Genomic DNA, 23,433 nt, shown 5'->3' with positions numbered 1-23,433 from the left:
CGCTGTCGCCTCACAGCAAGAAGGTTCTTGGTTCAAGCCCAGCGACCGACGGAGGCCTTTCTGTGTGGAGTTTGCATGTTCTCCCCGTGTCTGCGTGGGTTTCCTCCGGGTGCTCTGGTTTCCCCCACAGTCCAAAGACATGCAGTTAGGGTTAATATGGGACAGCCTTGGGCTGAGGTGCCCTTGAGCGAAGCACCTAACTCCCAACTGCTCTGGGTATGTGTATGTGTTCACTGCTTCAGATGGGTTAAATGCAAAGAGGAATTTCACAAGTGTGCGATGAATAAAGTTGTGCTTTGAATAGTAAATAGTACTGTTAGCAGAATAGCAAAACGAGGTCTTTGCAAGTCAGTGGATATAATAGATGATGTCATTTATGGCTTGAAGGTTCAGAAACAGCCAATACATATTGGAATTTTGGGAAAAGGATATTTTATATAATTTAAAATAGACCCAGACAGTATGGATTTGTGTCTGTTGTTGTGCTAACATTTTGTATTGTATTAAAAAAAAAAGCTCTGCCAAATAAATACTCTTACTTTAGCAGTAGTGCTATTTAAAAAATTCAATATGTCTTTTCGAAAAGTAATAACACTTGTTATCTGCTTCTTTGCTCTTTTTTGGTGAACCATTGACGTGTTGTTCCTAAACATCACCACTAGATGGCAGTGTGTCGCTGAAGTAAATTCTCAGATTGGCATTATTTTTGTTCATTCTGAGAAAAACAGGGAAAAGCCTTAATGGGGTTTAATGAACCAAACCAACGACTAAACGACACCAAATTATTCCCACACCTTGTCATAAACACTCTTCATTACTCAAAGGATTTTTTTTAATTAAAAAAAAAATTAACAGTAATTTTAAAAAAGAAAAAAATTCATGTTAAGCAAAACTATCAAAAGGGAGAAATGTCAATTAGTTTTAACACAGGAAAGCCACAGGAAGCTGTTAATTGGAATAGATCATAATTGGAGAAAAAAAGGTTTTATATTATTTTGTCAGCCCATTCTTTTGCTAGTGCACAGCAGTCATGATCAGGGTTTCTACGGTATTTTGACGTTTAAACATTTGTGTATAAATAGATTTGGCGTAAAGATTTTCTATCATTGGTAGTAGTGCAACACTGGCCACAATTAGAATGATGTTGTAACATCAGTGGAGCTTTTACTGTAACACATTATTGTTTATATATATATTAAATATAAAGCATTCAGCTGTCAGATGATGGAATGGAAAGAGAAACTGGTCACAGGTTGCAGCAACATTCCAGCAGTTTAGTGATTTCCCCAGATCTAATACACCCACTAACTGAAGTGATCAGGTTAAATCAGATACATCATCAATCTGTGTTGGATATACAGGAACAGACTGCAATTCGTTCCTTGTTTGTTCGTTTTTTCCCCCTCTCTCTCTCTCTCTGTGTATACACTGATTTGTTCACCAGCTAGGACTGTTGCACTTAGAAGTGGGGCAGCATGTACAGAACATTATTATAGTGCACCTGATGTCACGGTTTTTGTACAAGAATCTGAACAACTGTTAAAGATACTTCACAGACACATTTGCATTTGAGTGTTTTATACATGAGCAAAGTCAAATATTTTGGATGTCTCTCCTCCTCCTCCTCACTAATTAACCGTGTAAATCTAAAATATCTAAACTTTAAAATATATATTTGAATTGAACAAATTACAAAACAAAGATCACCAGAAAAGTGATGCTTTGCAGACACTTTATTACACAAATAACATTGTTACTGAAAATAGTATTCTTGCAATAAAACCTCAGTATTTCACAACAAACATCAGACACGTCTCACATCCTGCTTGGAAAATGTTGTAAATACAGCTTTAGATACATCTCGATAATCCTCTTTTTTTTCTCCTTTTCATAATGCGGCACGACATAAATCAAAATACAAGTGACGATAGCAGCGCTTTGAAGAAAGTGGCACATCTGTAGTAATATAGGTGCTGCGGAAGGTGAAATACATAATCAAAAAGGCACAAATGTACAAATAAGAGATAAAACAAAAACATCTGGACCAGTTACCTGAAAACTTAAACTATCAAGTTTTATCGAGATAAATTATTGGCGTACATCTCTCAAATTAAAATTAAAAACAACAACAACTCTACCTCCTTCTCATCTTCCATTAAAAATAAGCATTTAGCTATATCCCTACATCTACCAGTGTTTGCTCCTCTATGCGTTTGCTCCCTTAAAATCATAAATTAAAGTGGCAGTCATATAGTCTATTGAGAAAAAAGGTTTCTGCACAAATAAATTAAATATATTGGCAGCCAATGTGTATAGTTACATATAGGATTGCAGTACATTGTAAGGGTTCGAGCACGGACGGAAGGGGCGGAGCTTGGGCCGGATGATTAGGACGAGGAAATGGGGGGAGGCGGGGCAGAGTATTCCTCATTCTCCGAGTCAGTGGCATCCTCATCATCTTTCTCCAGGTCGCTGCCCTCCGTGCTGAGACGGTCAAAGCCCTGCCGTGTGTATCCTTTGTGGGTTGCAAAGAAATTGCCCAAGTTTAACGTCCCTGCAGCTTTGCCTGGGGAAACAGAGAGGACGTTACAGCTCCAGGAAAATATCTAGTCGGAAAATTTCGATAAAGTCGGAAGTTGCATACTACTTCACTGAAAGCAAACGGTAAGAAATGAGAATTTACAAATGCTGGCTTATGGCAGAAAATTAAAGCCTAATTTTGGGGATGAAAAATGGAGCCCTCAGAGCTAAGCTATGGTTTACTGAGTAAGTAAATATTTTCACATCTGAAAAAATATTTAATAGAATCTGGCAACATCTCATCAGCTGCCTTGATAAAGTTCCTCAAGACAAATTTAATCCAAGCACCAATTTCAATTATTAAGCAGCAGCAGCAGGGAAAGAATAGACCGTGGGATACATGCACGCGCGTGCAAACACATTCTCTGAGAACCAGTGAAATACAAATCAGCTCCATAATTATTGGGAAAAAACGCGTTAAATCTAAACTACAACTGAAGGAAGATCATTCTAAGAAAAAAAAAGGTCCGGGTTCGAGCCCCGTGGCCGGCGAGGGCCTTTCTGTGTGGAGTTTGCATGTTCTCCCCGTGTCCGCGTGGGTTTCCTCCGGGTGCTCCGGTTTCCCCCACAGTCCAAAGACATGCAGGTTAGGTTAACTGGTGACTCTAAATTGACCGTAGGTGTGAACGTGAGTGTGAATGGTTGTCTGTGTCTATGTGTCAGCCCTGTGATGACCTGGCGACTTGTCCAGGGTGTACCCCGCCTTTCGCCCGTAGTCAGCTGGGATAGGCTCCAGCTTGCCTGCGACCCTGCACAGGATAAGCAGTTATGAATAATGGATGGATGGATGGATGGGTAAATTGTGTTCAGGTTAAATAAATAGTCCAATCTCTCATATCTCACACAGAAGCCAATAAGCTTGTTACATAAAACGTCACTGAACGAACAATTAAGAATGTGCACTTTAACCTATATTTAACTCGCACCACCTCAATTCCACTGTTAAAACTAATATAAGCTCATAATGAGGTTAAGTGCAGTGTTGTTTCTCTCAAAAACGTTATAATCCAATTTCAACAGTGTTGGATTCAACACTATAATTCAAAAGATGAGCGTTTCTAATGTTCAGTAAATCTTTCTAACAACAGTTACAATGCTACAACATTGACAGTGAAGTTACAGGTAGCTTACTGCTTAGAGATGCTGTACTAATCCTGCATTTGCCACGGTCATACACACTCTTTCTTCATTTAAACCCCTGAACGTGTGCAGTTTCTTGAGGCAGTGCTGTGTGAAGTTGTTTACAGACCAGCTACACAATGCATGCTGATCATATATTAGCTTCATCATACCGTATGTTAACGTCATACACGTTTATACACTACCGTTCAAAAGTTTGGGGTCACTTTGAAATGTCCTTATTTTTGAAAGAAAAGCACTGTTCTTTTCAATGAAGATCACTTTAAACTAATCAGAAATCCACTCTATACATTGCTAATGTGGTAAATGACTATTCTAGCTGCAAATGTCTGGTTTTTGGTGCAATATCTCCATAGGTGTATAGAGGCCCATTTCCAGCAACTCTCACTCCAGTGTTCTAATGGTACAATGTGTTTGCTCATTGCCTCAGAAGGCTAATGGTGATGATACACAGGGCAACTTTTTGGGCAATGTTGCCGAGCAATGTTGCTGGCAACGGGCAACTAGGTGAGACACAGGGCAACTTTTCAGGGCAACTAACAATGGGCAACAACAGTTAGCAACGGCAGTTTACAGTTAGCTAAAAAAAAAAAAATCAATGTCTTAATTTTTGCTGTGACCATTTAATCAAGCTGTCTGTTGTTTTTTAGAGCTTTGGTGAGGTAAATTCCTCCATATAGAATATTAAAATAACAACTTACCGGCGTAAAAACAGATGAGGAGTCTCTCCATCTCTTCACTCCACTGACACTGAGCGGCGGCCATATTTGTTTGAAATTTCTGATCCGAACCTCACCGGAGGTCACATGACTCTATACTCACGTTCTGATTGGCTTATCTCAAAAAGTTGCCAGAGATTATCAAAACCATTCAGAAAGAAACAATGTTGCCCAATCTCAATAGAAAAGAGTCAAAACACAATTGCCCAGCAACATTGCTCGGCAACATTGCCCAAAAAGTTGCCCCGTGTATCATCACCGTAATGGATGATTAGAAAACACAAAATTGTCTGGGTGACCCCAAACTTTTGAACGGTAGTGTATGTATACACACAATTTAGAATAATTTTGTCATGAAAGTCTTTACAGTTGTGGTCAGAAGTTTACATACAGTGACATGAATGTCATGGCAATATTTGTTCTTTCAGTAATTTCTTTGAACTGCTCTTTTTCTGTGGCAGAATGATTGTACAGCATACATCTTTAATTAATAAAAAAAAAACACTAGAATTTGATGCACAAGCTTTAATTTTCTTTGGGTTTTCTGAAATCAACACAGGGTCAAAATTATACATACAGGGTCAAAAATGTACATACGCCTCACTTACATTATTAATTCGGAGGTGCTGAAACTTCCAAAAGGTCTCTTATCTTGCCAAGACCGAGGTCTCTTAACTTCCTGTTAGTGATGATTGATTACAGCTGGTAGCTTCTCTGTGCCTTCATAAAAAGTTTTTTTTTTTTACAGCACTAATCGGATTGACCAGCACACAGTAAAATGGGAAAGTCCAAGGAGCTCAGTGCAGATCTGAGAAAGAGGATCGCAGATGTACACAAATAATCTGGAACCATTTCTAAACAACTGCAGATTCCAAGATCAGTTCAAACAATTGTATCCAAATTATTGCGAGGTGTAGTCACTTTGCCAAGCCACTTTGCTTCAAGAAAACCCAAATTGTCACCCTCAGCTGAAAGGAAATTGGTTTGGATGGTCAGGAACAACCTGGGAACCACCATGGCACAGCCCTGCCATGAACTGGAAACTGATAGATCACTGTCTACAGCTCAGATCATCATGGACTAAGAGGCTGCTATCCAAGAAATAAACCCCCTGCTCCAAAAGTGACACCTTCAAGCTTAACTAAAGTTTGAAGCTGACCAGAAGGACAAAGAAAAAAGCCTTCTGGAGGAAAGCTGTATGGTCAGATGAGACAAAGATTGAGTTGTTTGGCCACAATGGACCACCATGTACAGAGGGACACTGTACCAACTGGTGGTGGTGGTGGTGGTAGGATCATCATGCTCTGGGGCTGTTTTGCTGCCAGTGGAACTGGTTCATTGCACAAAGTGGATGGAATAATGAAGAAGGAGGACTACCTCAGAACTCTTCAGCATAAACCATCAGAAACTTGAACACGACTTGGGCGTTACAACAAGACAATGAACCCAAACATGCATCAGAGCTGGTTGTGGAGGATAAAGCAGGCTAACATTAAGCTTAAAACAAGTCCTGACTTCAACCTTACTGGAAATATATGGACCATGCTTATAAGTCCATGACAAGAAAAAAAAAAAATTTTAATTGAACTCTACCAATTCTACCATGAAGAGTCATGAAATATCCAACCAGAATTTTGCCAGAAACTTCTCATCTCATCTCATTATCTCTAGCCGCTTTATCCTGTTCTACAGGGTTGCAGGCAAGCTGGAGCCTATCCCAGCTGACTACGGGCGAAAGGCGGGGTACACCCTGGACAAGTCGCCAGGCCATCACAGGGCTGACACATAAACACAGACAACCATTCACACTCACATTCACACCTACGGTCAATTTAGAGTCACCAGTTAACCTAACCTGCATGTTTTTGGACTGTGGGGGAAACCGGAGCACCCGGAGGAAACCCACGTGGACATGGGGAGAACATGCAAACTCCACACAGAAAGGCCCTCGCCGGCCACGGGGCTCGAACCCGGACCTTCTTGCTGTGAGGCGACAGCGCTAACCACTACGCCACCGTGCCACCCCTGCCAGAAACTTGTTCATAGTAAATAAAAATGTTTGGTCAAGGTGACTCTTGCGAAGAGACCTTTTACCCAAATATTAGATGTGCTGTATATACATTTTTGACCCTGTAAGTATAATTTTGGCCCTGTGTTGATTTCAGAAAACCCAAAGAAAATTAAAACTTGTGCACCAAATTTGTTTTTTTTTTTAATGAAAGATGTACGCTGTATGTTCTGCCACAGAAAAAGAACAGTTCAAAGAAATTACTGAAAGCCCAAATATTGCCATGACATTCACGTCACTGTCTGTAAACTTCTGACCACAACTGTATGCACTGCAATGCACCAAGAGGTCATGCAGGCAGGAATAAACCTGTGCTCATACCTGAAGACATGCCTGTAATGTCTCATTATACATCGCTGCCTACTTCCCCCACCAAACGCTTTATTTAAGCTGCAGCTAGTGAACCATCTGTTCATTTCAACATTCCATCTGATATGAAAGTCATTTATGGAAGATACCCTACCATTTAAAAGAAGTGACAGCTCACAAAGTGTTACGAATTACATTTACTGGATCTCTCAGTACCATCTTAAAAGTGGCTTCAGGGCTTTTCCGCTTCAGATCTGTGCCATCTGCAGTACATTTTTAAGGGCCGGGCCCTTTCCAATTAATGACTTATGCTTAGTCACTGAGAACAGAGTCTTTAATGTCTCTGCATTGCTGCAGAATCACTGGCACAGACCCTCTTAGCTAAACTGAAATGAGCATAAATGATTCTGCTCACAACATGTGCCCACAACAGCAATTTTTCTTTAAGGGACTGTCACACACTCATGTGCCCTTAATTCCAAAATCTAAAAGAAAGTAAACTGTTGGTTCTTGGTATGTGTTAGAAAGTTTCCACTTAACCTACACATCTACAGGTTTAAAGGAACAGTCCACCGTACTTCCATAATGAAATATGCTCTTATCTGAATTGAGACGAGCTGCTCCGTACCTCTCCGAGCTTTGCGCGACCTCCCAGTCAGTCAGACGCAGTCAGACGCGCTGTCACTCCTGTTAGCAATGTAGCTAGGCTCAGCATGGCCAACGGTATTTTTTGGGGCTGTAGTTAGATGCGACCAAACTCTTCCGCGTTTTTCCTGTTTACATAGGTTTATATGACCAGTGATATGAAACAAGTTCAGTTACACAAATTGAAACGTAGCGATTTTCTATGCTATGGAAAGTCCGCACTATAATGACCGGCGTACTAACACCTTCTGCGCACTTCGGCAGCGCATTGATACGGAGCTCAGATATCAATGCGCTGCCGAAGCGTGCAGAAGGTGTTAGTACGCCTGTCATTATAGTGCGGACTTTCCATAGCATAGAAAATCGCTACGTTTCAATTTGTGTAACTGAACTTGTTTCATATCACTGGTCATATAAACCTATGTAAACAGGAAAAACGCGGAAGAGTTTGGTCGCATCTAACTACAGCGCCAAAAAATACCGTTGGCCATGCTGAGCCTAGCTACATTGCTAACAGGAGTGACAGCGCGTCTGACTGCGTCTGACTGACTGGGAGGTCGCGCAAAGCTCGGAGAGGTACGGAGCAGCTCGTCTCAATTCAGATAAGAGCATATTTCATTATGGAAGTACGGCGGACTGTTCCTTTAAGTATGCGTGTAGAACATGACACTAGTCTTAAACTGTGCAGTGACTGATCAAACCCTGACACATAGCTGCAGTTTACTCAAGTGTGTGTGTGTGTGTGTATATGCACTAGAGCAGGGGTTTTCAAAGTGTGGGAGAGTCAGCCCCCCCTCAGAGAGCAAATAAACAGCGCCCCCCCCCCTTACAATTTTTGTTGTTCCTATACTTAATGTTCCATTCATATTTTTAAAAAGTGGTTGTTGTACACATTTTTATTTTTTTCTTTTACACATTTTAAACATCTGTGCTTTTTTTTTTAAACATCTTGTTTTACACATTTTAAACATCTCATAGCATCGTTAGCTAGCACCTCTTGGCAGACAACACACTGTGGCAGTGGAGCATCTTCAGATCCAGTCCATGAAAATCCAAACTTTAAATAATCGTGGTCATACTTCCTTCTTTTTTTGCTTGGCCCAGACTCTGTCTCCTCACTCACTGTAGTTTTAGGTACTAAAAATCGATCCATTTTGTCTCTGGCAAAGGCTAGCTGAAGTTCGCTAAATGTCTGCAATGGTAACTTATTCTGGTTTATTTTTCCTCACGTTGCGCCCCCCCCCCCTGTAGAACTCTGGCGCCCCCTAGGGGAGGCGCGCCCCACACTTTGAAAAGCCCTGCACTAGAGAACAGAAAGACAGCAAGGTACAGAGACGGGTCTTTTAATTGCTATTTATAGGATATCTCACCCACCTCTGAGTTTACCCAAGATTCCTCCTGATGATCCTGATGGTTCAAGCTTCACCTCATGGCCATCTTAAAAAGTGGGGGGGAAATGAGATGCGTTAAAACCAGATCTAGACACCGACTCTGGAGCAGCTGCTGTAGCATGTTGATAGATGTGTATCTGTTATCGCTTAAAAAAAAATGTCGTATGTGTCTCTGGTGGAGGCTAGTGAGGGTTTTAACTACAAGACTAAGGCCCTGTCCACACGGCAACGGATTCAGGTGACTCCGATACAATTTCTTATCGTTTAGGCCTGGCGTCCACACGGCACCGGCGTTTTGGGTGCCCAAAACGCAATCTTTTTGAGAACGGGTTCCAGAGTGGAAAGATCTGGCAACGTTGCCGTTGTGAAGTCATCTGGATGAGTAGAACGGATTTGTTTACGATGACGTCACAACCACATGACTGTGAGTGCTTCACGCCAGGTAGAAGTGTAACGAATATCACCAGGATATCACCAGGAAAAAGCCTTACAGAGCACTAGTGAGAGTGAAACACGAGCTTGGATATTATTATTATTATTATGTTCAGTGTTAGTTCACAGTAGTAATGCAAGAAGCAGAATAGTGACAGTAATAGTGAAGCAAAAACATGCAATTGTACAAACACTGCAGCTCTACAGCAAAATATTCATTTATGAAATGGTCTGATTCTTAACACCAGTAGTGCCAATGATCTTCTCATTGCGATGCGAGTTGTCAACAAATCCTATAACTTGGTTCATGAAACGCGCTTACAAAATATTTTCACTGTGAATATTTATTGTGTAATGGTGCAAAGTGAGAGAGAGAGAATAGCCCGTAGGGAAGAGTCAATCCCGCCAGCAAAAATAGCGAAAAAAAGGAGCGATCTCACCTCTTCAGATGTTGGTTTAAGTCCGACAATACATTCCTCAAAAAGGGCGTAGAGGAGCAAATTAATCCATCAACGTAGCATTCAATTTATTCCGGACCATTAAAGACGCCGCCTTCCGCGTAGAATCATACGTCATCCTCGCCGCCATATTGGATAGGTCAAAGCGGAGAATAAAGATTAGCTGCGTTTAACTGTACCAACAGGTTTACCGTCCAAACGAGATCACATGGGATTACCTTTCACAGGTGAGAAACAACAAATTATTCCATCAACGTGTAGTATTCAATTTATTCCGGACCATTAAAGACGCCGCCTTCCGCGTAGAATCATAGGTCATCCTCGCCGCCATATTGGAAAGGTCAAAGCGGAGAATAAAGATTAGCTGCGTTTAACTGTACCAACAGGTTTGCCGTCCAAACGAGATCACATGGGATTACCTTTCACAGGTGAGACTGGAAAAATACTTTTCATTGTATTTGGTCATTATAATGTAATTTTCCGAACAGATTTTCCTGACTTTGTGGCTAATATGAAGTCTCGCGCATAATAGTTTATGTGCATGCGTCCTTACTTCTTCTATTGTTCTGGTGTCTCCGAAGGGACCGTCTTACAGCGCCCCTAGAGGTGTGGCATGTGTATTGCATCGTTTTCAGCAAGCGTTGCGTTGCCATATGGACCTGATATTTTACTGATTGTTGCCCATTTGGACGCGATATATTTTTAAATAACATCTCGTTGTCGTTGTCGTGTGGATGTAGCCTAAATCTCAACCTAGACCACTCCACCCTGAGGATTTTATGCGACAGTGATCAAGCTTTGAACAGACTACTGAAATAATTTCTTCTTTAACATTAAATTATGTAAAAACACCACCACTGAAGTTTACTGCCATTCTTTAAACAATGATCCCATTCAGAACTCGAACTGGAATTAATCTGAGTAGATGCTTTGGGACTTTGAGGTTGCATGTGACTTGACTAGAATCACTGATGTGCGACAATAAAAAACTGAATCGCTTCAGTTTTTCTCGACTTGGCCCAACTTTTTTTTTTTTTATAAATATAAATACCCACATTTGTAATTACCCAAACTCAAGTAACTGAGTGCTTGACACAATCAAAGTAGTCACTTGCAGCCTAAATTAATAATTCTCTTCTGGAAAATCTCATAAATCAGGCAGACTATGACAAAACTGACATCAATAGACGGACATTAAAGTGGAATGTGGCAATTTAATAGAGCTGAAATTAGTACACTGAGTGCAGAATTATTAGGCAAGTGAGTATTTTGACCACAACATCCTTTTAATGCATGTTGTCCCACTCCAAGCTGTTTAGGCTTGAAAGCCTACTACCAATTAAGTATATCAGGTACTGTACATCTGTGTAATGAGAGGGGGTGTGGTCTAATGACATCAACACCCTATATCAGGTGTGCATAATTATTAGGCAACCTCTTTTCCTCTGGCAAAACGGGTCAGAAGAGAGATCTGACAGACTTTGAAAAGTCTAAAATTGTGAGATGTCTTGCAGACGGATGCAGCACTCTTGAAATTGCGAAGATGTTGAAACGTGATCACCGAACAATCAAGCGTTTCATTGCAAATAGTCAACAGGGTCGAAAGAAGCGTGTGGAAAAAAAAAGGCGCAAAATAACTGCACATGATCTGTGGAAAATCAAGCGTGAAGCTAACAAGCAGCCATTAGCATCCAGTTCTGCCATATTCCAGAGTTGCAACATTCCTGGAGTGTCAAAGAGTACAAGGTGTGCAATACTGAGGGACATGGCCAAGGTAAGGAAGGCTGAAAAACGACCACCACTGAGTAAGGCACACAAGATAAAACGTCAAGACTGGGCCAAGAAATATCTTAAGACTGATTTTTCTAAGGTGCTGTGGTCTGATGAGATGAGAGTGACTCTTGATGGGCCAGATGGATGGGCCTGTGGCTGGATCAGTAATGGGCACAGAGCTCCACTCTGACGCCAGCAAGGTGGAGGTGGAGTACTGCTATGGGCTGGTATCATCAAAGACGAGCTTGTTGGACCTTTTCGAGTTGAGGATGGACTCAAACTCAACTCCCAGACCTACTGCCAGTTCCTGGAAGAAACCTTCTTCAAGCAGTGGTATAGAAAAAAGTCAGCATCTTTCAAGAAGAACATGATTTTCATGCAGGATAATGCTCCATCTCATGCGTCCATTATAAAACGTGAGGTCTACAAAGAGGGAAAACAGTACACCTCTCTGAACAGCGTCTGGGAGGCCGTGGTTGCTGCTGCACACAATGTTGGTCGTGAACAGATAAAGAAATTGACAGAATCTATGGATGGAAGGCTTTTGAGTGTCCTCATGAAGAAGGGTGGCTATATTGGTCACTGATTTGTTTTTGTTTTGTGTTTGAATGTCAGATATGTTTATTTGCAAATCTGGAGTTGTCATATCAGTGTACCTGGTGAAAATAAATAAGTGAAATGGCTACATATTTGGTTTTTATTAAGTTGCCTAATAATTCTGCACAGTGAAAGTTACCTGAACACATACATATTCTCCTAAAATGGCCAAAACTAAAAACGCCCCACTCTAACTTCCATACATATTCAGCTTTGATATTTACGTACGAGTCTTTCTGGTTGATTGAGAACATAGTTGTTGTTCAATAATAAAACTAATCCTCAAAAATACAACTTGCCTAATAATTCTGCACTCAGTGTATTAATTAAATGCAAAAAGCAGTGTAACCATCCAAAGAAACAGCAGGATTACACAGAGTCCAAGGATTCCTTGCTACCTTTGAAAGCTATGGCTAACAAGCATTGCCAGGCAAAACAAACCTCGCCTGGCAGCACTTATTTTATACCTATATGTTGATAACGATAATATTTCTCAATCATCAGCTGTCAGGTTATAGTCCTATGACCTTGAGTTTGACATTTCAAAGTCATTCAAGGCCAAAAGTCATAGCGGCAACTGAAAGTCCATATGGGACTTCTTAGATGTTGATAACGGTAAACATCTGGCTATCATGAACCATTTAAAAAAAAAAAAAAGTTTTAGCCCTTTGAAAACCCATGACCTTTAGTTTGACCTTTCAAGGTCAAAGATCATGGTGCCAAATGAAAGCCCATATGGCACTTCCTATAAGTTGATAACGGTAAATATCTGTCTACCATCAACCGTTTTCAAGTTACAGCCCTCTGAAAATCCGTGACCTTGAGTTTGACCTTTCAAGGTCAACGGTCATGGTGCCAAATGAAAGGCCATACGGGAGTTCCTATATGCTCATAATAGTAAACATCTGTCTATCGGCAACCGTTTTTTTGAGTAATAATGGAAAATGTTATTTTGACCGAAAGGTTGACCTTTCTGGTGACCTTGACCCAATTACCCCGAAAATTTAAAATCAGGTAATCTATGGACCATTGCCCACCTACTCTGAAAATGTGAAGTCAATCGGTGCAACCGTCTAGACGCTAGATCGTTAACAGACACACACACAAACCAACAAACAGCACTGATTACAATACCTCGCCCCGCTTACTCCGTCACGGGCGAGGTAATAAAAATCCTCTCCGCTGTAGTTACCTCCATACATCCTGCTCTTCTTCCAGCGGATGAAGACGCCGATGGTGATGACCAGCACCAGGGGGAGAAGCAGGAGCAGAGTGGTGATGACCGCAGGGGACAGACCCTGAGTTGCGTCACTCTTCTTCTCATTCTCCTCGTCTTTCTCCTTCTCGTCTGCAGCTTTGGCCTTTTGAACCTGCACTGCCTCCTCCTCTTTAGTCATGGGTAGTTTCTCTACAGTCGCTTCAGGGGCGTGGCCCATCTGCTTGTGCATCGGCTTCAATTTGGCCTGGACGAATGTCTCCGTTTCTAAAGAAAACCATTGAAAATAAGCGGTTTCATCTTGAATGTGGCATTTGTTCTAGAGTAAATGTAAATTTGTACTTGCTTTATTTCAGCGATGTTCAATCAAAACCGAGTGGCTTTGAAACGAGTTTCATAGCTAAAGCCTAGTCACAACCGGACGTACGATTTTTTGACCGTGCGATTTTTGGCGTTTCCCAAATCGCTGTGTTTTTTTTTTGTTCGTGGAGAAAGACGCACGTTGGCCGTAAGTTTGTCTTGCAACCTGAAAAAAAACGTAAGCGCCCGTAGAGTTTGTTTGACATGACAAAGAACCTCTGCGGCCAGTCTGCGGCCAGTCTACGGCTCGAAAATCAGCACGTCACACGCGCGCCCTCCGTGCGTTTCTTGCACGTAGACCGGCTGTAGGAGCACGTACGGTCGGTTGTGACCGAGGCTTAAGCAGGTCGGTAATTAAACCTTAAAAACAGAAGCATTTTTCCTTTCTCGCGCAAGTATTATGAAAGAAAATGTCAATTATAATACAGCTTAATTAAGGAAATTGGCCAAAAGGTGCCAAGCTCACTGGCTGTCTATTAAATCTAATTGTAGCGTAATACACTGCCTTACTTGATTTCAGGGAAAAGCCTGCTTTAAACATGTAGCTGTTAACCTAAGCTTGTGTAATCATCAGGCAAATATCTGCGCTCTGCTGAACATAAATGTTTGAGTTCATCGAAAGCCTCATCAAAAGAGGGTTCAGTCCTCGGTAAATATTTTGTACACTTTGCATTTGCAACAGCCCTCGAGAGCCTGGCATTTTCTCTGCATGCCTGGACAAGTGTAGCTTGACGGCCTAAAATGTCAGCTGACACGACAAATATTTTGTTCGTTTCTTCACCCATGACCTGAAAGACCCAAATGTCAAAACAGAAACCAAAACAACAAGAAGGAATCAAATATAACCAACAGTGTGTCATGAGCAGACATTTAGACAAATGTGTAAACAAAACAGAAAAAGTGTACCTTCGATTTCCTGCACCTCGATTCCTCCCTTTTTAACAGAACGGTGCTCTGCTTCTGGAAGGAGAAAAAGAGAACAGGACTCATCTTCTTTGTCGTTCACTGTCCTTTGTAACGGACATTTAACAGCTGGCCATTAAGCTACCTTCTCTAAAGAGAGATTATAAAAAGCTCAATCTGTGACAGTCTGATGGGTTTTTCGCCTTGAATAAGGTTTTAAAAAAACATGAGTCTTCTCAGGACTGTATTCAGGAGCTCATGCCCTTGCCACATCATTAAACAAAAGGAAAGGGACAGATGATTGGCATGCGAGGGTGAAAAACACCACAGATCTCAGCAGGGTACCAGTGGGTTGTGAAGTACAGCATAAAGTATGAGGCATAATGTAATTCCTTAGACAACAAGCAGCATCTGTAATGCGTGCACATCAGTCAAAATCACACACTAGACTGAGCCACACTGCTAACGGAGGCCAGACATTACATGTGAGACAAGTGCTTAGAATTTGAGACATTTTTTAAAAAGTAGGACTCAAACAAACAAACAAATTCCCTTTAAAGTGCCATTCCACCATTGGATGTATTCTTTGGCATAAAATACAATATATTTTATGACAACATGACTAGACAGAGAAATCTTTTAGCTTCAAAATGATATATCAAACATAATTTTTTGACAACGACAAGTATATTAATTTTGCGACCAAAGTCACCTACCCTTTTAATTTCCGCGCGGTAGTGAAACGTGATGTCATCGGCAGGTTCCCCTTCTTGTGTACCACGTGTCGGTCTATTTTTAGACCAGGAAACCCCCAAAGTGAGAGAGTCATTTCTCCTCGTATATGGGGGCCAAAAAAATTGCGAAAAATTGAGTTAATCTTTCAGTTAGCTAGATTTATTGGTTTTAGCTAGATTTATTGGTATTATTTTTATCGCGTTCTATCCGCCATTGCTGATAATATGTGCCACGTCACGTGGTACACAAGAAGGGGAACCTGCCGATGACATCACGCGCGGAAATTAAAAGGGTAGGTGACTTTGTTCGCAAAATTAATATACTTGTCAAAAAATTGTTTGATATATCATTTTGAAACTAAAAGATTTCTCTATCTAGTGATACCATTTATACATGTTGTCAAAATATATTGTATTTTATGCCAAAGAATACATCCAATGGTGGAATGGCACTTTAATGGTGATGATACACGGGGCAACTTTTTGGGCAATGTTGCCGAGCAATGTTGCTGGCAACGGGCAACTAGGTGAGACACAGGGCAACTTTTCAGGGCAACTAACAATGGGCAACAACAGTTAGCAACGGCAGTTTACAGTTAGCTAAAAAAAAAATCGATGTCTTAATTTTTGCTGTGACCATTTAATCAAGCCGTCTGTTGTTTTTTAGAGCTTTGGTGAGGTAAATTCCTCCATACAGAATATTAAAATAACTTACCGGCGTAAAAACAGATGAGGAGTCTCTCCATCTCTTCACTCCACTGACACTGAGCGGCGGCCATATTTGTTTGAAATTTTTGATCCGAACCTCACCGGAGGTCACATGACTCGATACTCGCGTTCTGATTGGCTTATCTCAAAAAGTTGCCAGAGATTATCAAAACCATTCAGAAAGAAACAATGTTGCCCAATCTCAATAGAAAAGAGTCAAAACGCAATTGCCCAGCAACACTGCTCGGCAACATTGCCCAAAAAGTTGCCCCGTGTATCATCACCATAAGAGTCAGTCAGATTAATCAACAAGTTTTTTTTTTTAAATGTTACTCCTTTGCATAATAAGGCCTTTAAGTGCAAGTACATTTAGATGACTGTGGTAATGATTATGATTTGTGATCGTATTAATACAGAGAGAAATTCTGAACATACTTTCCGATGGAACGAACTTTATAACCGCGTCTGAGGCGGCGTCCCCAACAAACACGCTTCCATCCTTCGTAACGACAATGTCGTGAGGCATTCTGAATTTCTAAACCAAATAAAACACACAGATAAGACAACAAATATCAGGATATACCACAACACTGTTGAACCCTCAAATTTAATAGTGATTAAAATTGATTAGTCAGAAGGTATTGGTGATACAGTAGATATAAGCAGCTCGGACACTAGTTCTGGGTGCAAGGAGAATCACAGGTTTACGTTAATGCACTCGTTCTAATAGGTTATCATTTCTAGACCAACAACTTGGGGCTTGTATGATGGAAACACCATGTTTTTTTTTTAATGCGTAATTGTGGGCGGCACGGTGGTGTAGTGGTTAGCGCTGTCGCCTCACAGCAAGAAGGTCCTGGGTTCGAGCCCCGTGGTCGGCGAGGACCTTTCTGTGCGGAGTTTGCATGTTCTCCCCGTGTCCGCGTGGGTTTCCTCCGGGTGCTCTGGTTTCCCCCACAGTCCAAAGACATGCAGGTTAGGTTAACTGGTGACTCTAAATTGACCGTAGGTGTGAATGTGAGTGTGAATGGTTGTCTGTGTCTATGTGTCAGCCCTGTGATGACCTGGCGACTTGTCCAGGGTGTACCCCGCCTTTCGCCCGTAGTCAGCTGGGATAGGCTCCAGCTTGCCTGAGACCCTGTAGAACAGGATAAAGCGGCTAGAGATAATGAGATGAGATGAGATGTGTAATTGTTGATATGGTGAAGTTTTCTGAAGCTGGAGTTTTTTTTTTTTTTTGTCCTCATCTCCAGTGTCCATTTTTATCACTACACTGTATCTAAGCTTCCCAATATGAGAAAGTCTTCTGTACAGAATTGCCCCCCCCAGTACTATAACTACAAACTAAACCAAAGTGAAAGCTGGAACTGGTTTCTCAGATGTTCAACAATAACTATAAATGGATAAAAAATATGAACTGTCACTCTTTAAAGAAATTGCTAGTGGTGGCAATTTGCTAAGGTACAAGAGGAATTTTTTCAGGATGTGCTGCTGGAGGTTCAGGGCAGTTGAATATTTTCCTGTAACACAATTTTTTATTCCTTACTTAATATCCATGGATTATCCTCCGGAGAAAGACAAGGATTTCTCCCTTCATGCATGCTGTAATGTTCAGTTCATACTTTAATTTATTATACAGACACGAGTGTTTTACTGGGAAATACACCACGCGTATTTTTCACACGAGCTACATGCCAGACCGGAGTAACATATTTTCCAATATCTTCACTCATGAGGATATCGATGAATTGTACTGATTAACTTGCGTAGTTTTTGGTTGTGAACATGTCTATATAATAAAAAGAAAATTACACGTTGGCTTGAAGATATGAAGTTTATCTTCTCGTGTTGAAAAACGCATTTTTCATACATCCCGGACCTGAGTAACATTTTCCAACATCATCACTCATGAGGCTATTCATGACGTCACTTCCAATGCTTTCCCGCTGAATTGACACGCATTGTAAAAATGACGAGCCAGTTCGAAATGAAAGTTTTGATTAACTTGCATTTTTTGTGGATTTATCTACAGCGCTCTCCACAATTATTGGCACCCCTCGTTAAGATATGTTCTTAGGCTTCTAATAAATTCATTTTTTTAAAATAATATAGGACAAAAATGCAAAAAAAGAGAAAAATCCAACCTTTAATTCAAGTGGATTTATTCAGTGGGGAAAAAAAAATATCCCACATTAAGAAATAATTCTTCTACATGAAATCATGTGTGCCACAATTATTGGCACCTCTGATGTTAATACTTTGTACAACCCCCTTTTGCCAATAAGACAGCACTTAATCTTCTCCTCTAACATTTCACAAGATGGGAGAATAAAGAAAGAGGGATATTTGACCATTCCTCTTTGCACAATCTCTCTAAATCATCCAGAGTCCTGGGTCCTCTCCTATGCACTCTCCTCTTCAGCTCACCCCACAGGTTTTCAATTGGGCTGAGGTCTGGGGACTGAGATGGCCATGGGAGGAGCTTGATTTTGTTTGGTGAACCATTTTTGTGTAGATTTGGCCACATGTTTAGGGTCATTATCTTGCTGAAAGACCCAGTGACGACCCATCTTCAGCTTTCGGGCAGAGGCCACCAGATTTTGATTTAAAATGTCCTGGCATTTCAAAGAGTTCATGATGCCATGCACCCCAACAAGGTTCCCAGGGCCTTTGGAAGAGAAACAGGCCCACAGCGTCACTGATCCTCCCCCATACTTCACAGTGGGCATGAGGTGCTTTTCCGCATACTCAACTTTTGTGATGTATTAGGAGTGTTTGTTGCCAAAAAGCTCTATCTTGGTCTCATCTGACCAAAGCACACGGTCCCAGTACCGCTTAGTAAACTCCAGACGTTTACATTTATGCTTGCAAGTGAGAAAAGGCTTTTTCCGTGCATGCTTCCCAAACAGCTTGTTGGCATGTAGATAGTGCCTGATGGTTGTTACGGAGACTTTGTGACCCCAAGATGCTACTCTTTGATGCGATTCTCTAACGGTGAGCTTTGGAGAACTTTTACTTCTCTTACCATCCTCCTCACTGTGCGTGGTGGCAAGATAAACTTGCATCCTCGTCCAGGCTTGTTTGCCACTGTTCCAGTTGTTTTAAACTTCTTGATGATTCCTCTGACTGTAGATATGGGCCGGTGTAGGCGAGCGGCTATTTTCTTGTAACCATTGCCTGACTTGTGAAGGTCGACACACATCTGCCTTACTTGAATGGTGTGTTCTCTTGTCTTTCCCATGTTGAAGAGTGGATAAGAGAAATAGGCCTCTGTGTCACAGCATATTTATACCCCAGAGAAACAGGATGTGATGAATTACTAATTAAAGGTTCCTAGATACTCTGATCAATTTTATAAACTACAGTAGAAATGACAGAAATGCTTCAATTACATTTATTTTCTAGGAATTATGGGTGCCAATAATTGTGGAACAGGTGATTTTATGAAAAATAATTATTTCTTAGTCAGGGATTTTTTTATTTTTATGTTTTTTTTAATTCACTTGAGTTAAGGATTACATTTTTCTACAATTTTCAGTGTGAGATTATGCTTCTGCAATAAAAATTGAATTTACTTTAAGGCTTTTAACACATCTTAACCAGGGGTGCCAATATTGTGGAGGGCGCTGTATATAATAAAAACAAGATTACATGGTGGTGCGAAGATATGAAGGTTATTTTCTTGCACTGAAAAAGATTTCATTCATTTGCTGCGCTCACTCATGAAATATCTTCACCACTCAAAGATCAACTTCGTGCCATTGTGTAATATCCTCTATAGATAAAACTAAGGCTTTAGTACTAAACCTTCCATCAGAAGTGAAAAATTAACAAGACGGCATTTACATCGCTACCTTTACAATTAAGGCACTGCAAGTTCAAATCTGCTGGCAGCAGCAGATCAGTGAGCGCTCCACCAAACTCCGTTTTGCTGAACTGACGCTTCAGTTAGGCCTTAAATAGAATTTAACTTAGGTTTCTTAATTTCACATCCACATTCTTCCATTTTTCTGTTCTGATTCTCTCTTCGAGAACATGTGCATTGTTTTGTATTATACACTTGAGGTGCTTGCTCCATTTGCAAATGCTTTTACTGTGCACTTCAAAATGTTTGCTTAGGCAAAAATGTGATGATCTTCAGTAAAAGCAATCTGAATAAGATTGGAAAAGGGACTCACTTCAGACAGAAAAATCAAGAACAAAAGCTTTCAGACTAATCAATCAATGTGTGTTTGTGGGAAAAAGCTGTGCTAGGTTATTTCGCAGAATGTGCATGTCTGTACACTACCGTTCAAAAGTTTGGGGTCACCCAGACAATTTTGTGTTTTCCATGAAAAGTCACACTTTTATTTCCCACCATAAGTTGTAAAATGAATAGAAAATATAGTCAAGACATTTTTCTGGCCATTTTGAGCATTGAATCGACCCCACAAATGTGATGCTCCAGAAACTCAATCTGTTCAAAGGAAGGTCAGTTTTATAGCTTCTCTAAAGAGCTCAACTGTTTTCAGCTGTGCTAACATGATTGTACAAGGGTTTTCTAATCATCCATTAGCCTTCTGAGGCAATGAGCAAACACATTGTACCATTAGAACACTGGAGTGAGAGTTGCTGGAAATGGGCCTCTATACACCTATGGAGATATTGCACCAAAAACCAGACATTTGCAGCTAGAATAGTCATTTACCACATTAGCAATGTATAGAGTGGATTTCTGATTAGTTTAAAGTGATCTTCATTGAAAAGAACAGTGCTTTTCTTTCAAAAATAAGGACATTTCAAAGTGACCTCAAACTTTTGAACGGCTTCCAAGATTATCGTCACCCCTTGTACGGTAAATATCAGTAAAAGGATTAGAAAAAAAATCCACCTTTTGGTGAAGTAGCTTCATCGCACACTGAAAAACAATGAGAAAAATTCAACCTTTAAGTGAAAAATTTATTCAGAGAAACACAAATTCCTCATCAAGAAAAACGTGCCACTATTATTGCCACCCCTGCATTTAATACTTTTTACAGCCTCCCTTTGCCAGTAAAGCAGCACTGGGTCTTCTCCTACAACATTTTATAAGGATGGAGATACAGAGCAGGGCGTTTGAGAACATTCCTCTTTACACAATCTCTCCAGATCATCCAGGGTCCTCGGCCGTCTCTTGCGCTCTCTCCTGTTCAGCTCAGCGTGCTGGTTTTCACTGGGGTTCAGGTCCGGGGACTGAGATGGCCAGGGCAGAAGCTTGATTCTGTGGTCAGATAGCTATTTTTGTTTTGATTTGGACGTACGTTTCAGTTCACTGTCCTGCTGGAAGATCCAATGATGACCCAGTTTTAGTTTCCTTACAGAGGCAGCCAGATTTTGTTTTAAAATGTCCTAGTATCTCATGGAGTCCATGATGCCATGTACCCTAACAAGGTCTCCAGGGCCTTTGGAGGAAAAACAGCCCCAAAACACCACAGAACTTCCACCATATTATACAATCAGGATCGGGTTCTTTCCATTAGAGCAATCCTTCTTTTTACGTCAAACCACCTGGAGTGTTTATGGCCAAAAAGCTCAATTTTTGTTTCATCAGACCATAGAACACAGTTCCAGTCAAAGTTGTAGTAGTGTTTCACAAGCTTCACGTGCTTACACGTTTGTGGTTAACTGACCGAAAAGGCTTTTTTCTGGCACCTTCCAAATAATCTGTTGGTATGGAGGTAGCATCTGATGGTGGTTTTGGAGACTTGGAAACCCCAAAATTTGACTTTCTTGTAATTCAGCAACACTGATCCTTGGGGATTTTTTTTTGCCTCTCTTGCCATCCTCTTCATTGTCCATGGGGGTAAAATAAACTTGGGTCCTCTTCCAGGCAAGTTTGTAACCGTTCCAGTTGGTTTCCACATTTTTATTATTGCTCCAACAGTAGGAAAGGACATTTTCAGGTATAACCATTCTCTGACTTATGAAGGTCAGCACACTTCTCCCTCATTTGGTTTGTCTGCTCTCTTATCTTTCCCATGTTCATGGGTGACTACGGGAATTGGGCCTCTGACCTCATATTTGTACCCCAGTTAATCAGGAAGTCATGGATTACAGCTTGAAAGTTCCTACACACTCCAGTCAACTCAAAAACGTACGTTTTAAATGGGAAACATGCTTCAGTTACATTGTCTTCACTATAATTTCCAAGGGTGTCAATAATAGTGGCACGTCTTTTTGCTGAAAATAATTTCTTGATGAAGGATTTGTTTATCATTTCAATTAAAGGTTGGATTTCTCTCTTTTTTTTTCCCCCCAGTGTGAAATGAAGCAACTTCACCAAAAGGTGGATTACTGATATTTACAAGGGGTGACCGTAATCGTGGAGGGCGCTATACATCACACTCTACTGCAGAGCTCATATCCTGCCTTCATGAATAAAAGTTCTAAGCAAATGTTAAAAATTAGAAAATCCAAATGCATCACATGACAAACCTACAAGCTGTTAGGCTGCTTTCACATTCTATGTTTTCTTCTCCCCAGCACACCACCAGCTCATGTTTTACATGTAGTCCTATGGGAAGCACTGAAATCAAAATGGTATCCAGCTGCTTTTAAAATGTTCTTTTAGTTTCAGTGAAGTGATTTCGAAAAAAAAAAAAATCAACTTTTCTGGAAAAATGACTGATGTCAATTTGTGGTGCATGTGAGCAAAATAAACATGGAGGACAAAACACTGGTGAAAAACCGAGTGGATTTACAACGTCTCATTTCATCTCATTATCTGTAGCCGCTTTATCCTGTTCTACAGGGTCGCAGGCAAGCTGGAGTCTATCCCAGCTGACTACGGGCGAAAGGCGGGGTACACCCTGGACAAGTCGCCAGGTCATCACATGGCTGACACATATGGCCCTTTTCCACTACCCTTTTTCAGCTCGCTTCAGCCCGACACGGCTCGCGTTTCGACTACCTCAGAGCAGCACGACTCAGCTCGCTTCAGCCCTGCTTAGCACCCAAAACTCGCACGGTTTTGGAGTGGGGCTGAAGCGAGCCAAACCAAGCTGAGTGGGGCTAGGGGCGTGAGCAGACACTCCCCTGTGCACTGATTGGTGAGGAGGAGTGTCCTCACATGCCCACACACGCCCCGCGAGCACGCTGGGATCTGTAAACACCGTAAACCCGGAAGAAAAATAATTACGAAAATTTCTGAAGCCTTATGTGCCTCGCCTCATCTATACGCTCTTGCCAGTATCTGTTGGCGTTGTCGGTGACTACAAGCCACAGCACCAAGACCAGCAACACTAACGACTCCATGTCCTCCATGTTTATTGTTTACTATCCGGGTCGTGAGACTACCGCTTAAAAGATCACTGATGTCACTGTTTGCGCCGCCTAACGACATCACGTGACGTCCACCCACTTTCGCTAACTCCACCCAATGT

The 23,433-nt window shown here is 41.2% G+C and overlaps 1 protein-coding gene across 8 annotated transcripts in view; it reads right to left on the bottom strand.

The window, feature by feature from the left end:
* Positions 1–1,561: 1,561 nt before the first annotated feature.
* Positions 1,562–23,433, bottom strand: part of pam (peptidylglycine alpha-amidating monooxygenase) — a 198,009-nt gene continuing 176,137 nt past the window's right edge. For all 8 annotated transcript variants that reach the window (XM_060908735.1, XM_060908738.1, XM_060908733.1 and 5 more), the window contains 5 exons: positions 16,469–16,568; positions 14,595–14,648; positions 13,305–13,595; positions 8,836–8,898; positions 1,562–2,566 (listed from right to left, as the gene is read on the bottom strand). In XM_060908735.1, coding sequence (XP_060764718.1) covers positions 2,388–2,566; positions 8,836–8,898; positions 13,305–13,595; positions 14,595–14,648; positions 16,469–16,568 — 687 coding nt within the window. In that variant the 3' untranslated portion in view covers positions 1,562–2,387. The remainder of the gene's footprint in view (positions 2,567–8,835; positions 8,899–13,304; positions 13,596–14,594; positions 14,649–16,468; positions 16,569–23,433) is intronic.

This window comes from Neoarius graeffei, chromosome 25 (assembly GCF_027579695.1).
Source record: "Neoarius graeffei isolate fNeoGra1 chromosome 25, fNeoGra1.pri, whole genome shotgun sequence".
Lineage (NCBI taxonomy): Eukaryota > Metazoa > Chordata > Actinopteri > Siluriformes > Ariidae > Neoarius > Neoarius graeffei.
The sequence above is the reverse complement of the archived record's forward strand: the minus strand, read 5'-3'. Positions and strand labels throughout refer to the sequence as shown.